Source organism: Takifugu flavidus, chromosome 7 (assembly GCF_003711565.1).
Source record: "Takifugu flavidus isolate HTHZ2018 chromosome 7, ASM371156v2, whole genome shotgun sequence".
NCBI lineage: Eukaryota > Metazoa > Chordata > Actinopteri > Tetraodontiformes > Tetraodontidae > Takifugu > Takifugu flavidus.
Window position 1 is genome coordinate 5,355,653 of NC_079526.1, and position 18,949 is coordinate 5,374,601.

At 47.6% G+C, this 18,949-nt stretch overlaps 3 protein-coding genes across 10 annotated transcripts; 1 reads left to right on the forward strand and 2 right to left on the reverse strand.

Annotated features, from left to right (window-relative positions):
• Positions 1-797: 797 nt before the first annotated feature.
• On the reverse strand, positions 798-7,420 carry uap1 (UDP-N-acetylglucosamine pyrophosphorylase 1). 3 transcript variants are annotated; one of them, XM_057039090.1, is made up of 11 exons: positions 7,286-7,420; positions 6,459-6,781; positions 5,394-5,598; positions 5,074-5,249; positions 4,819-4,991; positions 3,332-3,525; positions 3,122-3,262; positions 2,484-2,672; positions 2,257-2,298; positions 1,382-1,448; positions 798-1,312 (listed from the first exon to the last, which is right to left on the reverse strand). In XM_057039090.1, the coding sequence occupies exons 2-11, from the start codon at positions 6,739-6,741 to the stop codon at positions 1,220-1,222; spliced, it is 1,563 nt and encodes a 520-aa protein (XP_056895070.1). In that variant the 5' UTR covers positions 6,742-6,781; positions 7,286-7,420; the 3' UTR covers positions 798-1,219. The 3 variants fall into 3 exon arrangements, with proteins under 3 accessions (XP_056895070.1, XP_056895069.1, XP_056895071.1); XM_057039089.1 differs by lacking the exon at positions 7,286-7,420 and having other exon boundaries at positions 6,459-6,807; XM_057039091.1 differs by lacking the exons at positions 2,257-2,298; positions 7,286-7,420 and having other exon boundaries at positions 6,459-6,807.
• Positions 7,421-8,013: 593 nt separating this feature from the next.
• LOC130529132 (dimethylaniline monooxygenase [N-oxide-forming] 2-like) lies at positions 8,014-11,940 on the reverse strand. Of its 5 annotated transcripts, XM_057039076.1 has the most exons (11): positions 11,744-11,929; positions 11,040-11,173; positions 10,576-10,764; positions 10,351-10,516; positions 10,132-10,274; positions 9,852-10,051; positions 9,511-9,744; positions 8,878-8,999; positions 8,723-8,795; positions 8,587-8,656; positions 8,014-8,514 (listed from the first exon to the last, which is right to left on the reverse strand). In XM_057039076.1, the coding sequence occupies exons 1-11, from the start codon at positions 11,865-11,867 to the stop codon at positions 8,221-8,223; spliced, it is 1,749 nt and encodes a 582-aa protein (XP_056895056.1). In that variant the 5' UTR covers positions 11,868-11,929; the 3' UTR covers positions 8,014-8,220. The 5 variants fall into 5 exon arrangements, with proteins under 5 accessions (XP_056895056.1, XP_056895061.1, XP_056895057.1 ...); XM_057039081.1 differs by lacking the exon at positions 9,511-9,744 and having other exon boundaries at positions 11,744-11,940; XM_057039077.1 differs by lacking the exon at positions 10,576-10,764 and having other exon boundaries at positions 11,744-11,930.
• Positions 11,941-15,042: 3,102 nt separating this feature from the next.
• Positions 15,043-18,826, forward strand: ubxn6 (UBX domain protein 6). Of its 2 annotated transcripts, none has more exons than XM_057039108.1 (11): positions 15,043-15,212; positions 15,714-15,871; positions 16,195-16,259; positions 16,352-16,474; positions 16,573-16,670; positions 16,767-16,842; positions 16,929-17,013; positions 17,096-17,315; positions 17,386-17,516; positions 17,594-17,742; positions 17,874-18,826. In XM_057039108.1, exons 1-11 carry the CDS (start codon positions 15,130-15,132, stop codon positions 17,997-17,999), a joined length of 1,314 nt encoding a protein of 437 aa, XP_056895088.1. In that variant the 5' UTR covers positions 15,043-15,129; the 3' UTR covers positions 18,000-18,826. The 2 variants fall into 2 exon arrangements, with proteins under 2 accessions (XP_056895088.1, XP_056895089.1); XM_057039109.1 differs by having other exon boundaries at positions 15,109-15,250.
• Positions 18,827-18,949: the final 123 nt, after the last annotated feature.

Consider the following 18,949-nt stretch of genomic DNA (forward strand, 5'->3'; position numbering starts at 1 on the left):
AGAGAGAGGGAGGGAGGGAGGGAGGGAGGGAGAGAGAGAGAGGGAGAGAGAGAGGGAGAGAGAGGGAGGAGAGAGAGAGGGGGGAGAGAGAGAGGAGAGGAGAGAGAGAGGGAGGGAGGGAGAGAGAGAGAGAGAGAGAGAGAGGGAGGGAGAGAGAGTAAACCCTGCACATTCTGGGGATTCTTGGCAGCGTGCCAAAGGCCCAGAATTCCACATACCACACATAAGGTTTCAATTAAACCCGTATCCAACGCTCAATCAGAAAAGCTTTCTTCTCCCTCTGAAAAGACTCTTTCTTTTGATAGCCTGTCGTTCAGGCAGTCGCAGAGGGGCAGCAGAGTCCTCTGGAACCTTTAAAGAAAGTCTGGGATGCTACTGGGACACCTCAGTGTTAGAAATGTGTTAGCTCATCCTCCGCTCCATGACCTCTGGTCACAAAGGTCGTCTACTGATCTCACTGAGAAAACTCATGCTTCATGTTTATTTCCTGACATGTCGAGGGTGGGGGTGTGTGTGAGGGCATCACAGATTCATAACTACACATTGCAACACGCTTCCTGTGGACCAGGATTTAGTGACAAGACCCAGGAGTGAAGCTAAAAGTGAGACCTTCTATAACATGAAACCACCAGCTGGAACCTCTGACTCAGGGCGGCAGCAGCGCTGATGAGCAACGCAGCCTGCGGATGCTCACAGCTCTGCAGACACCACAATCATGTCCACCACCACCCCCCCCGCCCCCCAGCCCCATCCCCCACCCCCCCAACCCAAAAACACACAGGTCGGACCGCAGCATATAGACTTTTTTTTTTTATTTGTGGTAAAAAGGATTTTTTTAAAAATCATAGCATCTCTTAAAGCTGACATGCTAAATGATTCCGTGGATATTATAAATACCTCCCACAACCTTCAACAGAGCAGAATTAGACACCAGTTCAAACCTTCTATTTGTTCAATTCAATGTTGATTTGAGGAGCGGAGCCAACGTTCCCGACAGTGAATCTACAGCCGATATAAAAATAAGACTCTTGAGTGCAGTAAAGATGCATGTTGAGGTTTTGCTTCCATCCTTCATCTCATATTAAACCCAGGTAATTAAAAAAAAACAAATCATGTGATTATTCTCAATGTTATTGCACTAAAATGTCACAGTTTCTCCCCTCAAAAATGCTGAGTCGACAGTTGCAGGGCTGTCAATCTTTGGGTTGTCCCTCTCCTTCTAGACGCCGTTCTTCACCAGCTCGTGCACGCCGCTCTCATCGATAACCAGCGTGGGGTGAAACTCCCGCCCTCTCACCAACTCTTCCAGACCCTAAAAGAGCCCAGACAGGTTATTCCAGGTGGACTTCAGCAATAACACCAACTCCGGGCCGTTCCTCACCTCTCCTCCGTAGGACACCAGGGGGGAAATTTCACATTTGATCGGCAGGTCTGTCCCGTCCTTCAGGCTGGGGGGGGGGGGGGGGAATGAGATGAAACAGTGAGCGATGGTTTCACAAGAGGTCGTATTTAACAGAAGCACGGCCTCGACACAGCTGTTGTCGTGATTAGAGTTCTAACAGGAGGAGAATTAAAGTTCCGTCATTCCCAAACGTGAGCAGTGATTAGTGCCTGGCAGCTACTGTGGTGTCAGAGGATCGCACAGCCCCGTCGCAGCCGCTCGGCTCGTCTATTTCCGGACACGGCCGACGATAGGAAACCACAGGTGCTCCCTGAGCTGCTGCCTGAGCTGCTGCGATCAGGACGGAGAGCGCGGAGCGCCCACTGATAGAGAGAAGCCCACCGAGTTAGACCGTTAGTAAACATGCTATCCACAGAAGCCCCAGTGAGCTCGGCAAATGGAGCATGCGCTCATTTACACGCAGAGAGCCGCAGGACCGCCACCTGCTGCCGCGGCGACACCGCCTGCCTGAGAGCCCGACTGTTGTCCATTACCCAGCATGCAATTCAAACACAGCACGTGTATTAGTAGCAAACATCAGAGGGCGGAAATGATCTGTCAGCAGGTCATTTCGACTATATATGAGTTCAGTCATCTAAGCTGATCCTGCTCGCTACTTCCTTCAGCACAAGCAACTGGGAAAGAGAGGAAAATGGCTACAGGTTGGCGCACGCTCCTGCTTTTGAGTGGAAATGAAGGAAAACGATGCCCAAGGTTGAGAAGTAACACGATACAGAGTCAACGCGTCTAGAGAGGGAAGGAAAGCCAAAACCTCATCACCATGCACTGGAGTGCTGCAGGGCGATAATAATTACTTTCTGTTGCCATCATCTGTGACACTGTCTGCTGCTCCGTCTCTGGAAACATTGCACGGGACGCACGGGAGCAAGACCAAGCACGAGAGAGGGGGGAGGTCAGAGTGGGAGGCACAAGGACACATGTACAAAATCAAAAACAAACAGGTAGGTCTGTCGGGAGTGTTGGGATGAGCGTCTGCTCACCCCAAACATCCCCCGTGCACGCCTCCCGTGGCTAAGCTCACCTGGGTATGGCGGGCACGCGCCTTCCGTTTTCGTCGATAAAGTGGCCGCCGGCGTTGAGGACCCAGCGGTGGTGGAGGGACATGAGGGCGTGTCTGGCTGTGGTGGGCGTGTCCTTCCCATCCTGGCTGTCGGCGTTCTTCAGCGGGGAGAACTCGTCCTCCCGCAACACCTCGTACACAACAAACTTCCTGGTGGAAGCACACAGCGGCACACACGTGATTTCACCACCAGAGCGTTGGCGTGACGGACACATTCTGCTTTACTGATTCTGTATCCCAGCATTCGAGGGTTCGCTGCTTTGAGCCTGTCGCAAGAGAATCCAGACGCCGCTCACAGAAGGAACAAGGGACACATTGTTCTTAAATCTTAGAAGTGAAAATGAAGCAAATGAAGTAAAATCTTATATAATATTTAAAAAAAAACACCACCGCTTATGGAAAGTCTGAATGGAATGACTTGGCAAAATCCAAAATAACCACAAAAATCGTCATCAGTCCGCTCATAAAAGTTAATAAAATCCTTCGCCTCACTTCCAGTTCAGCAGATACTGGCTACCGTGATGACTGGGGGGGGCACAGCTGCACCAGTAAACCCAGTTCAGCAGAGGCGACGACGCGCTGCTCTTCTACTCACTCACTTGGCAAACTGGAAGATGTCGAAAACAAACTTTTCCATCTTGATCCCATTCGGCTTTTCCGGGCTGATGAGTTGACCCGACGCGTCCACGTGTGGGATCTTCTTCTGGGCCACGTGGTGCTGCAGCCTCGGCTCATACTTCCTGGAGCGCACACAGACGCGTCACTAAGCAGGAGCAGGATATCGTGGACGGAGATGCTCTCGCACTCACTGCACGACGTCTCGGAGGAAGGAGAAGGTGAAGAAGTGGTTGGCCACGTTTCCCGCGTTAAACATGAGCCGCCCGTCGGCGCTGCGCTTCTCAGCGGTTGCCAGGGTGATCTCACTGTACTCCACCACCTGATAGCTCCCGTCCACCTTACAGACGACGCCCACCGCCTCCGTGGGATTGGTTTTCTCCACCACCTGGAAAACCAGAACACCTGTGAAGAAGCAGCGTGACTGGAACAGATGAAGCCAGCTGAACTGAACGCCTGCTGAGAAGGAGTTGCTCCTCCTTATTGATCCTTCTTGCACTTAATGTGGACGTGATATTTTTTATCTGACCAGCAGCAGAAAGAAACCCTCTCCTCTGCTGCGGGCTTGTAATGACAGAGCTCAGTCCAGATGAGAGGCCGTGAAAGCCAGGGCGTGGTGAGGGGCACAGGAGCCACACGAGCTGCAGCTGAGCTTTGTAATTTTAGACTTGAGGGTGGGACTCTCATCTCTGATCTGATCCTTCAATCTGCGTCCCACTCAAGAACCTATAATGTCAACCAGGGGCAGGGCCCAAATTATTTCCGTGGCTTTGAAACAAGCTTTGTTCCTAGCGTCTCTGTGGAAACCACTATCGAAAGGCTATTGGGATACAGTTCATAAGTTCAACAAAATGTGTATTTCTGAGTCATGAAATGTGTTTCCTGTTTAATCTCAGCGGTAATCTTGGCAACCAACGCACATTAACATGCAGTTTGCTGAACCTGACACAGTGAGCGTAATATTGTACAATGAGTGTACAAAGTTGGCCCGTTTTACTCAGATTGTCATAGTAATAGACATGTTAGGGCCAAACAAATGAACATTCTATCCCAGTTCCACACTGAACTTCTACTATTTATAGCTGAGTCAGCACTGTATTTCACATCACATACTTAGGAAAAGTCACTGCAGCAAAAGAGGAACAAAATGACAAATCTGAGTAAAAGGTAATTGGAGATCCATGAACTATATCTCCACAGGTGTATGATACTATCCACTGTTTAGTGTATAGCATTTTATTTTCACTTTTATTACCTAAAAATCTGCGAGAAAGCTAAACTGAAGTCAGAGAAGACCATTAGCTCCCCCTAGTGGCGTTAAATAGAAGGTGCGGCGGGCGGGAGCCTCCCTGACTGCTGCTAATCTCGCCACACCTTCGATGACAGACCCACACTGGAACAGTATAAATAAACATCTGGCATCCTGAGCGACATCCTGGAGCTTAGAAGTCAGGCAGGATCCCAAAGACTACGTTTAGATAGATTTTCCTAGGAAGTTTTGCTTCTTGGCAGCAAAAACAGCTGCTATGATTTTAAAAGAAGGCTAATGTAATGTCAATTCTTCAGAATTGTGATCAGGAAACAAAAAACAACTTAAAAACTAGACATCTCCATACTTTAGAGTAAAGGAGGAGTAAAAACCAAATAGATGTTAACTGGAAGCACAGAAGGTGTGACAAACCTTAGCTCCACAGTCTGCTCCCTTCTGAACGCAGAAACCAATAAAGGCAGGGTCTGCCACTTTAACCAGGATGTTATCTACACAATACACATGGATGAGCTCAATCCCCCTCCTCTCCATGTCATCCAGGACACCCTGTCTACCCAGTGCTCTGTAGAGACCCCCGTTCCCGTCTGGAAGACAAACACAGACACACATCTGTATCTCCGGCGTAAAGGGAACCTCAAAAATGCTCAAACTCTCCGGTGGTCTCACCAGGGGCCATAGAGACCTTTCCTTTTCTCTCCAGGAGGATCTTGCCATTGTAATCCATGGCTGGCAGCATGCCCTGCTGGAAGAAGATGATGTCCTTCTTGTCCAGGCCAAAGTAGTCATGCTTGGAGAAGAAGTGCTCAGTGGCCTCCATGGTCCTGCCGCTAGTCATGATGTACCTGAAGGCAGCACAGAATAAACTCAGAGCTTTGCTATTTGGACTCCAAATACGCTACTTTCAGTTATTTTTGGCAAGTTCCTGAAAAGCGGTTTGGGTGCTTAGACTCATTTGGATTACAAATAAAGCGTCGCTTCATCCTTACCAGGGAATGCAACACTTGGTCTTCTGCTTCTGCCCAGCCAGCTGCTGCAGCTTCAATATGCGCTCAGCCTGGATCTGAAAGAGGGTTTTGTGGGATGGCAGCCCCACGTCATACATGCCTTTGGGATCAGAGACCCCTAGCCTGGTGCCTTGGCCACCAGCCAGCAGCAGGACGGCGACTTTACTCTCCGAGATGCACTGCAGACCTGACAAAAAGAAAGTGTCATTAAAGTGGGATCCAGGGAAAGTTACCTATGAAAATAGAGCATGAATGGCAACATATGGAACATCAGAGCTCATTAAGCTGTTCTGTAACAACAGCATCCAAAAGAATCAGCTCAGTTTAGAGCTCCAACAGCCTATTTTGTCTCTCTTCATCCTAGTTCATCTTATGGAGACTGCTATTGTTGAGTGACTTGACGCGTCTGTTGACATTTAAAGACCGGGTTTACACCAGCAGACTGGACTGGCCTGCTCAGATGCTTAGAACACCACCCAGGCAACAAACACACACCGCACCCAGCAAAAAGCCTGGTCCACCCACGGTGACCTCATCAGCGAACGTCAAACAGAAACACCACTTTCGTCGAGCATAAATCGAAAGCAGATGTTTTCCTGCTTGTGCTCGTCATCCTCCCCTAGTTAACACACTCGGACTCCCCCTGCAGAAAGGAGTATTGCACAAAGCACAACAGCCAATTCAAGCTGAGTCACGCTGTGTCAGAACAGCCTAGGAAGAGAGTGTGCATTAGTGAGGGGATGTCAAAAGGGCGTTATCCTGAACACCCACTGTTCAGCATCAAAGCATCGGGGTTATCAGGTGATGCTTTAATCCACTTTCCAGTCACATACCAGGAAGTTGTTGCGCCAACTATCCTGTTGGCTTAAATGTTCATGTTGCGCAACAAGGTTATTCAGTCTCTCCTGAGGGAAATATGTCCTCAATCAATACACCATCAGTGAAGAGATCCATTATGTTTCCCCATGAAATGACCTCATTAAAAGCAAATACTTACTATAGTTATAAGTGACCTGAAAGAGAAGAAAGCCAACACTCGTTGCTGACCTGATTGCTCCCACGTTTTCAGACCCTCTCTGTCCCTCGTCACACTCCCCAGCACCTCCCGGGGCACCGGCTCCATCCGGGTGTCCATCTTCTCGTTTTTGCTGTTGCTGGACATCTCCATGGCTTTCCTGAAGAACCCCATGATCTCCTGAAGGTCCATCTCCTGCAGATCCAGGGTCAGTTCAGCCTGCTCTTCGGGGCTCAGCTCGTTCCAGAACTGCAGGAGGTGAGACTGGGCCGCTTCAGCCAACTTTGTGGCCAGTCCACTTTCACTCGGGTCCATGATCAAAGGTGAATTTGGGTTTTTTTTCCCCCCACACACACTACAAAACAATTACAATTTACCAGGATGAGATATTACAGGTGACATTAGGCTCACTACATATGCTCAATAGTGACATAAGCAGTGCATTGTTGACATAATTTAGCCATTAAACATTTTAGACAAAGGTGCGGTTGCTTTGCAACTACTGGTCTCACTTGAATAACAGGTAACATAGAATACTATTCAGAATCTAAATAAAGAATGTTTTACTGGTGTATATCAATGCAAGCTCATTCATTCCTGAAGCACTGCAGGAAGAGATCTAGTAATAAATCCCAATGATAAATTTAAGAATGAGCATTGAAAACATGATGTAAACTAAGTGAAGCGATTTATAGACAGACCATTTGCTGGCCTTGTGTCAACTAGACATGGTAAATTCATTTAAACAGTGACAGAAACAGCCACCCAGAGCTAACCCCTGTTAGCAACTATCTAGCTAGCAACCGGCTAGCTCCGCGAAAGAACAAGGGTTACATTTATGAAAGAAGCTCAATCTCACCTCTAAACGTGTTCCTCTTTAGAAAGACCATAAACGTGTGCCCGACAAGATTTATTGTAGTGCAGGAGAGCCTTCCAGGCAGACTACACCTCCCGGCGCGTCATGTCTGACGTGGCAGCGGCGGCAGCCGGAGAGGGCGAGGGGATGCGTTCACTTCCGCCTCGGACAATCCGCTTTCAACATCGGCAGGAGTTTCTAAAACTGATTTCTTATTGTTTACGTCTAATTCAATATTTGTTGCCATGGAAAAGGATCAACAAAATGACTGTAATGTTCAGACTACGTTTGTCATTAAGGAGAAGAAAAAAAACATTGTAAGAACGCGTATATTTCCCCCTTCTGGTTGAAAATGGATCTTCATATTATCAAATAAAACAAGTCTCAATCTTTATTTATAATATTGCAAGTCTTTTAACTGGTACGATCTATTTTTGAATAGAATTTTGTTTATTTACTTTAAAAGGTCAATTTCTATTAATACAGTTCACATACATGCACATATTTACCCCAACATTGTTCAATAAAACAGCAAAGTAATGAACATGCTAATGAAGAATATAATAACTATGAAACCAGCAAAACCTTTAAGCAAATAACTTGAGATCGATCAATAAAGTAGAAAGTTCAACAAGAGTAAATAAAGAAGCTTTAAGAGTAAAAGCAGAGTAAATAATGAAGGTTTCAAAATGTAGCTACAAATACCTGAAATCAGAGACCTAACACACACATTCCTCATTTGGTCACAAGGTTTTATTCAGGTCTTAATTCATTCACTTTGAGCCAAATGATGTTTCAATGTAAATTGACAATATATTAAAATCTTAAATAATTGATAAAAGTAACAACATAAAAACAAATCAGGATTTTGTGACTTGCTGTTCAATCTGTAACCTGATTGTTAACAAGACGGCTTCAGAACCGCGCTGTGACCCGCCTCACAAGAACAATTTCAGTTTTGCTCCGTACACGGTTGCAACTGTAATTCCCCCTAATACAAACAAGAAAGGCAAAAAGTGGTAAGCTGGAGCCGAGTCTGCCTCTGGTACCACTCTGGTTCTGAACGGCTGAGCCATACGATCCCACTGGGTGAGGATAGCCTGGCGCGCTCCCGTCCAATGTCCAGGTCCAGTGAGGCGGTACTGATACGGCGTACAAGGACCAAACAAGGCCTTTGCCCAGAGGACCGGGTCCGTCAGGAGGAGTCTCAGGAGGTTCGGTCTCACTCCCACCTGTGAGCGGAGTCACGCTGTGTCTCACTCATCAACACAAACCGGATCGTTTGAAAACGCACCTGAACTCACCTGCTGGGCCATGAAATCCATGTAGGGGATGTAATGGACCATGAGAGACGAACTCTTGTGGCAGGAATGACTGAAATAAAACCAAACACAGTTCAGCTCCCCGTGGGAACTCTTGATAATCTCTAGACAATCTGACCTTTTGCTGTTCCTCTTCCTGTCGGACTCGATTACCTCCAGCATTTTCTTCTTAGGTGGAAGAAAACTGAGGCCTAAAAGATTAAAATCAAAACATCTAAACAATGTATCACCTGGTTCTTTATCCTCCGGACTCGTCGTTTCTTCATGATTTACCTGCAAACACCCTCGCAGCCCAGCGGCCCTGCATTTCCACCAACGGCATGATCGGTCCCTTGGCCTGGAAAAGACCCAGGATGGCCAGGGTGGGGCGCAACAACGAGGGGGGGAACAACCTCCTGACATTTGGGGGCAGAAATAACAGTTTTAGACACACTACATGAATGCCAATGTTAAGTTTGTGAAGTAAAGTCAGGACTTCCGATGGACTTGAGCTCAAGAATCCAGGCTGCTGTACCCGTTTTTATCCCTCCCAGGCAGAATTCCAGTATCCTAGTTGACAGTTTGGGAGCAAAGTCAAGGGGAGAAATTAAAAAAAAAACCTCCAAATTATTCAGGAGAACAGGGGTCGGTGACGTCGAATATAAGGGAATACTATAATGCAGCTGTTTATGGGTGAGCTGAGGAGCATCAGGCTGAAACACATTGAATTGTCTAACTATAGAAGGTTTGCCCCCCCCCCCCCCCCCCCCCCCGGGAGCGACACTCAGGCTGCCAAGTTTTATCGGCCTTGATATGAAATGTTTCAGATACGGGTAATGAAGTCACTGGAGCGCTGACGTGCGTGTGTAAACAACCCCTCAAAGGTTGCGGGGTACAATCTACGAGAGCAAAATGGAGGGAACTCACTTGTACAACGCCAGCTCTCCGTGAGGCCCCTCGCACAGATCGGGAGGCAGGAAGGAAAAGCCGGAATTATAACCGGTGCAGAAGATCACAGCATCAATGTTGTCCTCCACGGACCCGTCTTCAAATATGACGCCAGAGCCCTCAAAGGACTTCAGGTCAGGTTTCATTAAAAGCCTCCCCTTTAAGAGCTGACCTGGAAGGTCATCGTTGATCAAAAGAGTCCGTTCCAAAAATCTGGGGGGGGAAAGGAACTGACTCAAATGTTATCACATCAAATGGAGTCACGGAGTCTCAAAGCCGATTGGGAGCCGACCTCACGAGGAGATTCCGACTAAACGCACCTGTGTTTAGGCTGCAGGCCGTAAAATCGGTGGTCGTATTTTTGGTTCACCGCTCGCTCCAGAAGCCAGTTGATCAAACGCTGAGGGAGGAGCTTCATGAGGATCTGTTTGAACCTGGTGATATGCGCAACGTCCAAGGGAAGACCCCGATGGGACATCCTGCTGATGACCCAGGCCCCCTGCCGGGTGCTGAGGAATGTCTACCAGAGGGGGAAACGACAGCGCTCCCTTGAAAACTGCACGTAAAAACAGGATAAAGCACCTTCTCTCCTTTCCGTACCATCTCTGCAGATCTGCTGATCTCCACGGCAATATCGCCTCCAGAGTTGCCGATGCCGACCACCAGCACCCTCAGGCCCCGGTAAGCCTCCGGATCTCTGTACTCCCAGCTGTGGGAGCATTTTCCAGGAAAGCCCTCGTGTCCTGGAGAGTCAGGGGGGAGGGGTACAGGTGGAAACACATCCCACCCGGTGGAAAACACTTTTCCGTGCTCACAAACCTGGAAAGTCCGACAGCGGTAGGGACGGGTAGATGAACTGACCCGAACACACCAGAACCGCGTCGAAGACGTGCTTCTCTTCCTCCCCGCTGGCGTTCACGGTGACGACGTCCCACTGACCGGACTGAGGGAATCCTGCCCTCTGAGCGACCCGGGTCACCGTCGTCTGAAACAGGAGAGCGTTGAGACACTCAACGTGGGCGGTTCCTCAGGACGCGTCGCTACCTGGAAGCGGATGTGTCGAAGCAGGTCAAAGTGCTGCACGTAGAGCCGGAGGTACCCCAGCAGCTGAGAGTGGTGCAGGTAGTTCGGGTAGTCCGCAGGCATCGGGAAATCACTGAAGCACATCATCTCCTTGCTGGTGTTGGCCACCAGAGAACGGTAGACGCTCGCTCGCCCCGGCTCCAAGGACTCCTGGAGGCGCGGCGGCGGAGGACCGGGAAACGTCACAGGGTGGACGTACATGAGAAGCAGGTCGTGTTTTGGAAATAACAAGTCTGACGGGAGTCTGGGAGAACTTCGATAAACCCAATAAAACCAATGGTTGAATTATTTCCTGAGGGCATGTAAACACATCTGATTATTCCAATCATCTAATTCCTCCTGTTCATCTGGTTTCTATGGTCGGGGGGAAAAAAAGGAATCCCAATCCCTTCTCATTAGATAACACGTGTTTTGTCACTACTCACTCTGAAGTTCCACACGCCGCCAATGTCGTGACCTCGCTCAAAGCAGACGGGCTCCAGGCCTCCTTCGATGCAGGCCTTCACGGAGGCCAGGCCGGAGGCTCCTGCTCCGATCACTGCCACACGGTGGACCATGGCTGAACCGGAGACAGGAAAGGAATCAGATTTTGCAGTCTGTTAGCAGAAACAAAGACGTCCTGTCCATCCATGTCCAGGGGCCCGGAAGACCTTCAAACGGAGGGACAAATGTGGACAGCGGTAACAGCTCAAACCTGCGTCTGAGAGCAAATAACCAGTGACCACTAAGTGATCCGAGGCACTGAGTTTGGGTCATATCAGCCTCCCCCCAGCGTGCCCACAGGGCTCAGGCCCACAGCACACACCGTTTCTAACAGCGCCACCTAGAAGGATGAAGGACTTTCCCCACCGTTTTTAAAAACTTACATTTATTAAATAAAAAGCAAAGTATGCAATAATTTTAATGTGAGTGTTGTTAAATTAGTTTAAATTTCTCCTTGCGTTACCTTTTATTTAACCTTTCTTTTCTACTAAGATTGCCAGCATCTGTGCACTCATTCAAGGTGGCGTTTCAGTTTTCATCGTTGTGCAACGAAGTTCGTTTCTACAGAATTCGCTGACATTCCTCCCCTGGATTTGAACCCGCGACTTCTTTCCTCGCCCATTCTCACGAGTGGTTGCTCACTTACCTGCTTCAGTCTGATCGATCACGAGCTTCGGGGAAAGTTTGCGTGTGGCGCTGCAGGTGCAGGGTCTGGTGTGGGAGCCCGAGTTGCAGGGCTTGATAGACCAGCTCACAACCGTTCCGCCCATCTCCGCCCCTCTGTAACAGGGTGGGTCCGGGCAAGGGATGTTTTCCCCCGGTGATGTTTGGGGGTGTTATAAATATTCATTAAAAAAACAAAACGCCATCCGATTGGCCCAGGTCCTGGAGGTTCATAAATATGTATAATTCCCGCCATCCCATTGGTCCATATTTTCTAAATACTAATGAAACTATTGGCCGGTAGACCCGTCAAAAACAGAATTAGGGTAAAACTTATTCTTCATTCGCAACAGGCTTTTAACCCCAGCTGGCTGGGGAGGATTCAGCAGCTCCAGAGATGTTAGAGAGCTTTCATAACTCCTCAAACTTGACCTGGCGGAAGTCCAAACAACCTCCCTGGTGCTGGGAGAGGAACATACACAGACGTTCACTATAGTCCTGCACAGCCCACCAAGCGTCTCCTCATGGTTCCTCCTTCATGGTGGGTCAGAAGATGCACGTATCAGGGAGGGATTCTTCTTGAAAAGGAGTTTTGAGGGACACCAGCAGCAAACTGCAGACTCAGCTCTTTTTGTAGTTTTTTATTTGTTTGTTTGTTTGTCTTTTGCTACCTTGAGGAACATCTGGAGGAACATCTGGACCGGAGAGGGGCTGATGCAAGTTTTTGACATCCCCTTTAAAGCACCCGTTCCAACGTTCTGCAGCTTCAAATGATTAAACACAGAGAGCTTGCTGCAGTCAGCTCTCCTATACTGAAACTTGTCCTCAGTGGAACACACTCGCTGTGTCGTAATGATGCCACGCGTCACAGCTAGTAGTTGCAGCTAGTAGGCTTATATTAATGTAGCAGTCTTGATGAATAACTTATACTGTGGATAGAGCAGGAGCAAGCAACAACAACACACAACAAACCCAGATTGTCTAGATCGGGGGTGTCCAGACCCGGTCCTCCAGGGCTGCAAACCAACCCAGATTTCTGTCCTATCAGGTAGACGACGCTTTCAACTAGGATCCCACTTTCCTTCTAGCTGTCTGGCAGAGCTCATAACTGGGCTGCAGGTTGCAGGTTTGCATCTCTACTTGTGTTTATTGCGGCTTTTAGGACCGTGTTTCCTGGTGAGCCTCTACTGGGAGTTAGACAGCAAACCAGGACCAGGACACCGAGGTGACAGCAGGGTTCTGGATTACACCCCATCGTTCGGCACCCTTCCATTAACATTACGGATCACAGTGGGAGTCCCCAACATGTTTAGTCAATGAGAACTTCCTGTTAGAAACCCCCTGAATCTCAGTGAGTCCAGCATTTAACACACTCAGAGGGCCTTACACATATTGGGCTATACTGTTTGCATTATTACCCCAACATTAGTGAATGACTAACGTTGGGACATGTCTTTGTCTATAAAGATGATATCTTAATCTTTTTACTGGACTTTGACACCCACATCTACCATATATGAGGCATCACATTTGAGGTAAGGTTGCTGCAGAAGAATAAGAGATTGTTCAGAGTCAATTTTATGGTGCATCAAATGCATACTTTATATGTTTATGGTGTACTGTTACATCACCTATCTAACGTGTGTTTATTGTGTGTGTGTGTGTGTGTGTGCGTGTGTGTGTGTGTGTGTGTGTGTGTGTGTGTGGTGTGTGTGTGTGTGCAGAAGTAAAAACAGTACTTATCGTTGACAGGATTTTTTAACCTTGGCTTAGCAGAAATAGACCTCATGTTCAGAAGGTGCCTGTCTGCATGTTCGTGCCAAAAAGTGACACAGAGCACCAGAAGTTTTCTTTACAGAATCTATTAAATTCAAAGGACCGAAAATGCACCAGCCAAATGGATCAAGATCGAAATACAAAGCTAATATAGTGATAAATCACCAACCAAAATCAGTCGACTGGAACTTAAGTCGCCGCTGCACCGCCTCCACCTGAACGCACCAAACCAACTGTACCTCCCTGGACTTGGAACGACGCCTTATTCCCCCGCCAGCTAACTTCTAGTTCTTATACTTCAAATCAGGAGTGTTGTCAAAGGTCAGTTTATGATCAGGTGCCTCCTGCAAGTATCTTGTGTTTTGGAACAGCCCTCAAGGCTGTGAGACGATTATGTAAATAGCAATAAGGAATTGTCAAAACTGCTGCTCAGCAGTTCTGCCTCAGAAGATAGAACAGAATGGACCTGGTCATAATTACAAAGGTACCAGTTCTTCTAGCAGATGACTTATCTCTACATAACACACACACATCATTAAAACTCAGCTTGAGCAGTCAGTGCACAGACGATGATTAATTAAAGAGAACATTCAGTGTCTGACTGAACAAAGCACATCAGAACATGGTTAGATGAATCTTAGCTATAATGATTACGTTTGTTATGTAAGATGATTACATGAGGAGTCAGAAGTTAAACTTTACTAATACACACACAGAGTTTAACTGCAGGCTGATCAAGGCCGGGATTTAGACAACGATGAAGTCAAAAGCAACAAAAACACTACCAGTATAGAACTACAAGTGTATAGACCAGAAGGGGAATCAACATGTGCAACAGTCAACTAGGGACTTGTGAGTGCATGTGTGTGCTGCTCTGCCCCGACCTGCTGGCTCCATTACATACCTCCACAAGCTCTCAGAATGTAGAAAACTGACATTACCTGTCCCACTGGAAATTCTTTTTTTAGGTGTCTAAAAATTGATATAAAAGTAATATTGCAGAAAACAGAGAACATTGAAAAATAAACTCTGAAATAAGCCTAGATTACATTTTAGAATGGACAGGTTTAATTCAGAATCCCTTGGATGTAGGCTATATTACTAGTCATTATTACGATAAGTTACTAAAATTTCCCCACGGGGATGAATAAAGTTCATCTTAAAAGAATATTATAATGATCATTTAGATGCTTTTATCTATTTGGGAATTTGTGGATGAGCAATCTAGGTTTATTGTATAAGATTATATAAGAAAAAGACAGAACACTATACAACAATAAGCAATACAGTATATATATATATATAAAAGGTTTAAGTTTCTTTCATTCCCCTGCGTTTTTCGGCCCAGCCACAGGAGGGCGGTACTCAGTCAGGTGTGAAGCGGAAGTAGTTCCCTTGTGGTTACCCCGTCTTAACGACAGGGGGCGGTACTCAGTCATCTGTGAAGCGGAAGTAGTTCCCTTGTGGTTACCCCGTTTTAACGACAGGGGGCGCTACTCGGTCATCTGTGAAGCGGAAGTTGCTGTTTGTTTTGGTCCTCTTCGCTTCGTCCGCGTTTCCTGGGATTCAGATATTTGTGACAGCTGAGGAAAAATGAAGAAGTTTTTCGAAGACATCAAGAAAGACATCAAATTCAAATCTGCGGGACCCGGAAAGAAACTTACTGAAGACACCAGGTTAAAAAGAAAACGTTTTAAAGATAGCGTTAGCCACAGTAAGCTGTCTGAATCAATTGAATCATTATCTGAATAATTAGGCTAGCCCGTGGGCGTTGCTGTGTATTGAGTTACCAGCAGTGTTTAATGAAACTAGCTAACTAACCTTTCGATAACAATAACTAACGTCGGGGTTACTAGGGTAAAAGACCACAACCAGAGCTTAATGTTTATGGGGTTTAGGCTGACTGAGTTTTGTCATGGACAGTTCTATTATATAACATAATCCTCAACACAGCTGAAAGCTTCCATCCAATTCCAAGTCACAGAGTCACAATAATCCCCAAACAAGCTTATTTAGCCTATCCTCTAAGGTAAAAGTTACTTGTACTTGAGACTTATTGTGTCATCGCGGTTCGGTGTCTGCAAACGGCCTCGTTTGTTAACCTTTAAAATGATAAAGGGAAATGCCAATAAAAGAAAGACACCTATCGCTTTTTTACTGTCCTTATAAAACTGCAGCGCCAAGCCCGATAAGGTGCAAAGCAGCTCTGCTACGAAGAACCTTCGACATGCCCCCAGCGAAGGAGCCCAGAGGGCCGGAGCCGCAGCCCTGGCCAGGATCGAGCAGCGGCCGCGGCCGATGGTCCACACCTCTCAGGAGGCCATCAAGAACCAGGGTGAGACTTGATCCTTTACTCTTCGGGTTTCTGAGACAGTAATGACCACTGCGAATGCACTGATTGGCAGGACTCAGCCTATAACGCCCCCCTCTCGCTCAGTCAGTAGATTTTGTTTCTATATTAACCCAAAAGCAGACATCCATCAAATGTGTTGTCATGTTAAGACTGAAGACCCCATGTTTGAGCTTTAGGGACACAGCGATGTTCTTGTTCCATTGACCTGTAAAGCAATGTGTAAATGCAGACACCACAGCCTAATGTTGTGTAATTTGCAATTTAAACTGGTGTTCAACATTGTGACTTTGTGTGTGTGTCTGCAGTCAAACGAGAGCTGGAGGCCGAGGCAGCTGCATTGGACGATACAGAAAAAGTGGCCTCAGTAGAGGTTTGTTTTTCTTAGTTTCTGGATTATAATTCAGGATTATAATTCAGTCATGAAAATGATTAACCTGTTGCTAATGAATGTTTTTATTCAAGGGAGCCGAAATGAAGGGAGCAACCCGCCTCTCCGTGCCCGGCGTGTATTTCACCTGCCCGCTAACTGGGGCCACCCTGACAAGGAGCGAGCGGGAGGCACACGTAAAAGAAGCCATTTTAATGGTGCGTCCGCAGGCAGCGTTTGGAAAAAAGATTGTGATCTGCATATTTCTGGACGCAGTTGTGTGTGTTGATAAAACACGGACTGTTGTTCCTGGCAGCGGTTTGAGGAGGATGCTGGCGAGGCCTCTGTTATGATGATCCACACGTTTAACAAAGACAGGGAGAAGGTGAAGACTGCTGTGGACATTATAAGCAAGTGAGTCGCCAAATCTATCCCCCCAAACTAACCCAATGTTGTCTTTTTTCCTAAAAACCTAAAAACAATGAGGGTCTTTTTTTGCTCCCTTAACAGATATGTTGATAATATATGTAAGAATCCCACAGAGGAGAAATACAGGAAGATTAAAGTCGGCAACAAGGTGTTTCAGGTGTGTCATTGTACGGCCTCTGCCTGTGTAGTGAGGAAGATGGCTGTACTTTTCTTGAACATTGTCTCTTCTCTGGCTGATCTCAGGAGAAGGTTCACTGTGTGGAGGGCAGTCGAGAGTTCTTACAGTCTCTGGGATTCATTAGTGTGATGCTTCCTGTAGAGGGTCAAGGTAAATCAACCTTTGAAACCATCTTCAGGCCTGTTTTTTTGTTTAAATAAGCTCAAGCATATATATTTTCCTGGCCAATCAGATGAAGAAGAGGAGTTCCTGGTGCTACCGGAGCAGAGCCCCGACGACCTGGAGTTGATGAAGGAGAGGAGAGATCGTCTCCAGAGAGGAGAGCCGGTCCGAGCTCAGCTGGACAGGCGGCCCCAGGCGTTCAGCCCCTCTCCCAACGCCCAGCACTTCGAGCTGCCGCCAGAATTCTACAACCTAACGGCCGAGGAGCTCAAGAAGGAGCAGCAGCAGAGGTAGGATCGGCCGGAGAGTTCAGGTGTTGCTGATCAGCTCGATGTCACACCCTCTCTGCGGTGTGTGTAGGACTGAATCGGTAGAGAGGAACGCCATGCTGCGGACCAAGGCCATGAGAGAGAAGGAGGAGCAGAGGGAGCGAAGGAAATACAACTACACCCTGCTGAGGATCAGGCTGCCTGATGGAAACCTGCTGCAAGGTAACGAGCCCAGCCAAGCAGTGATTGGCGATTAAAGGAGAGAGAGAGAGAGAGTGACGGTGTGGGGTTGATTCCAGGCACCTTTTATGCGTGGGACCGGCTCCCCGTGCTGTTCGGGTTCGTGCGGGAGTCTTTGGTGGACGGCTGGCAGCCCTTTGAGCTCATCGCCCCTGGGAGTCAGAAGCTCCAAGACTCGGATGACGTTGCTCTTGCAGAGTGTAACCTGGTGAGTTTGACCCTCGTTAAAGCTCCAGCAGCAGATTAAAAAAGGGCTCTCTCGGGGGGGGGGGGGGGGGGCGTGTTGAGTCATCCTTGCTCGTTCATTAGATGTACTCATTTGTGCATTTGTCTGCTCAGGTTCCCGCGGCTCTGCTCACGTTCGCCTGGGATGCAGCTGTGCAGGCCGACATCGCAGCAGCTGGAGGAAAGAGCCCCTCCCTCCTCAAACCAGAGCTGCTGGAAAACCTTCAGAGCCTGAGCTGAACCTGTCCGTCCCCGCAGCCCCACCGCCTCTGCTTCTGCCCCTCCTGTCATTAACGGACCCAGGTCGTCCCCATTGATGATGATTCTTACGGACGCTGACGTAATCTGGGACGGCTTGGCTGTCCGTGTCCACGTCGGGGACTCGTGCCACACTACAGAGCGTCTCGGCAGAATAGGGTGTTGAGTTGTAGCAATTTGTTTATGAATCCTAAATGAATGTTAATTCCTGTTGTACGCCGACAGCTTCGGTCACCCAAACAACCAACAACCTTTAGATTAAAACAAATGTCCGTTGGACGGCGAGGTCCTCTGTGGGACGTCTGGCTGTGCTGTCCCCGCCGGGTTGACGGGGTGTTAAAGTCTGTTCTGACTGATCTGCTGCGATTGTGTTGTGAAAAATGGTTAAATCTAGTGTTTTTTTTAATCAAACGAGTTTTCATCTGGAGAAAAAAGTAAGGGCGAGATGAAGCCGGCCCTCGGAGGCCAAAGGGAACCTGTAATATTCAGATTCACCGTCCCGTTTCTTAAAACGGGTTTTTCTGTCTTGGTTTCAACATACTTTCAAGCTTATTGTCGCAGATAGTATTTTGTCACCATGACAACAGTCTACCTCTCACCGTTGGTCTGATGTTTCAAATCCTGGTTTTAGTTTTACAGGAACGCTGTTGCCGGCCCCCGACGATATCTGAAGCACTCCTCTGCCCGTTACTGGCCTCCAAGTATTTGGTGAACTTGATATTTTGATTATTGTATTGGTGAACAGTGATGGTCTGTCCAGATGTTCTGTTGCTTCTAACCCTGCTTGTAATAAAATGGCTTCTACTGGACCTGTTTAACGACCAGAACCCAACACGCAGGTGAGACGTAGAACTAATACCACTCTGAGGGTCCAGCTCCTCAGATATAAACATGTAAGATGTGTATGTCTACAGTTCGGTAACCATAGAAAC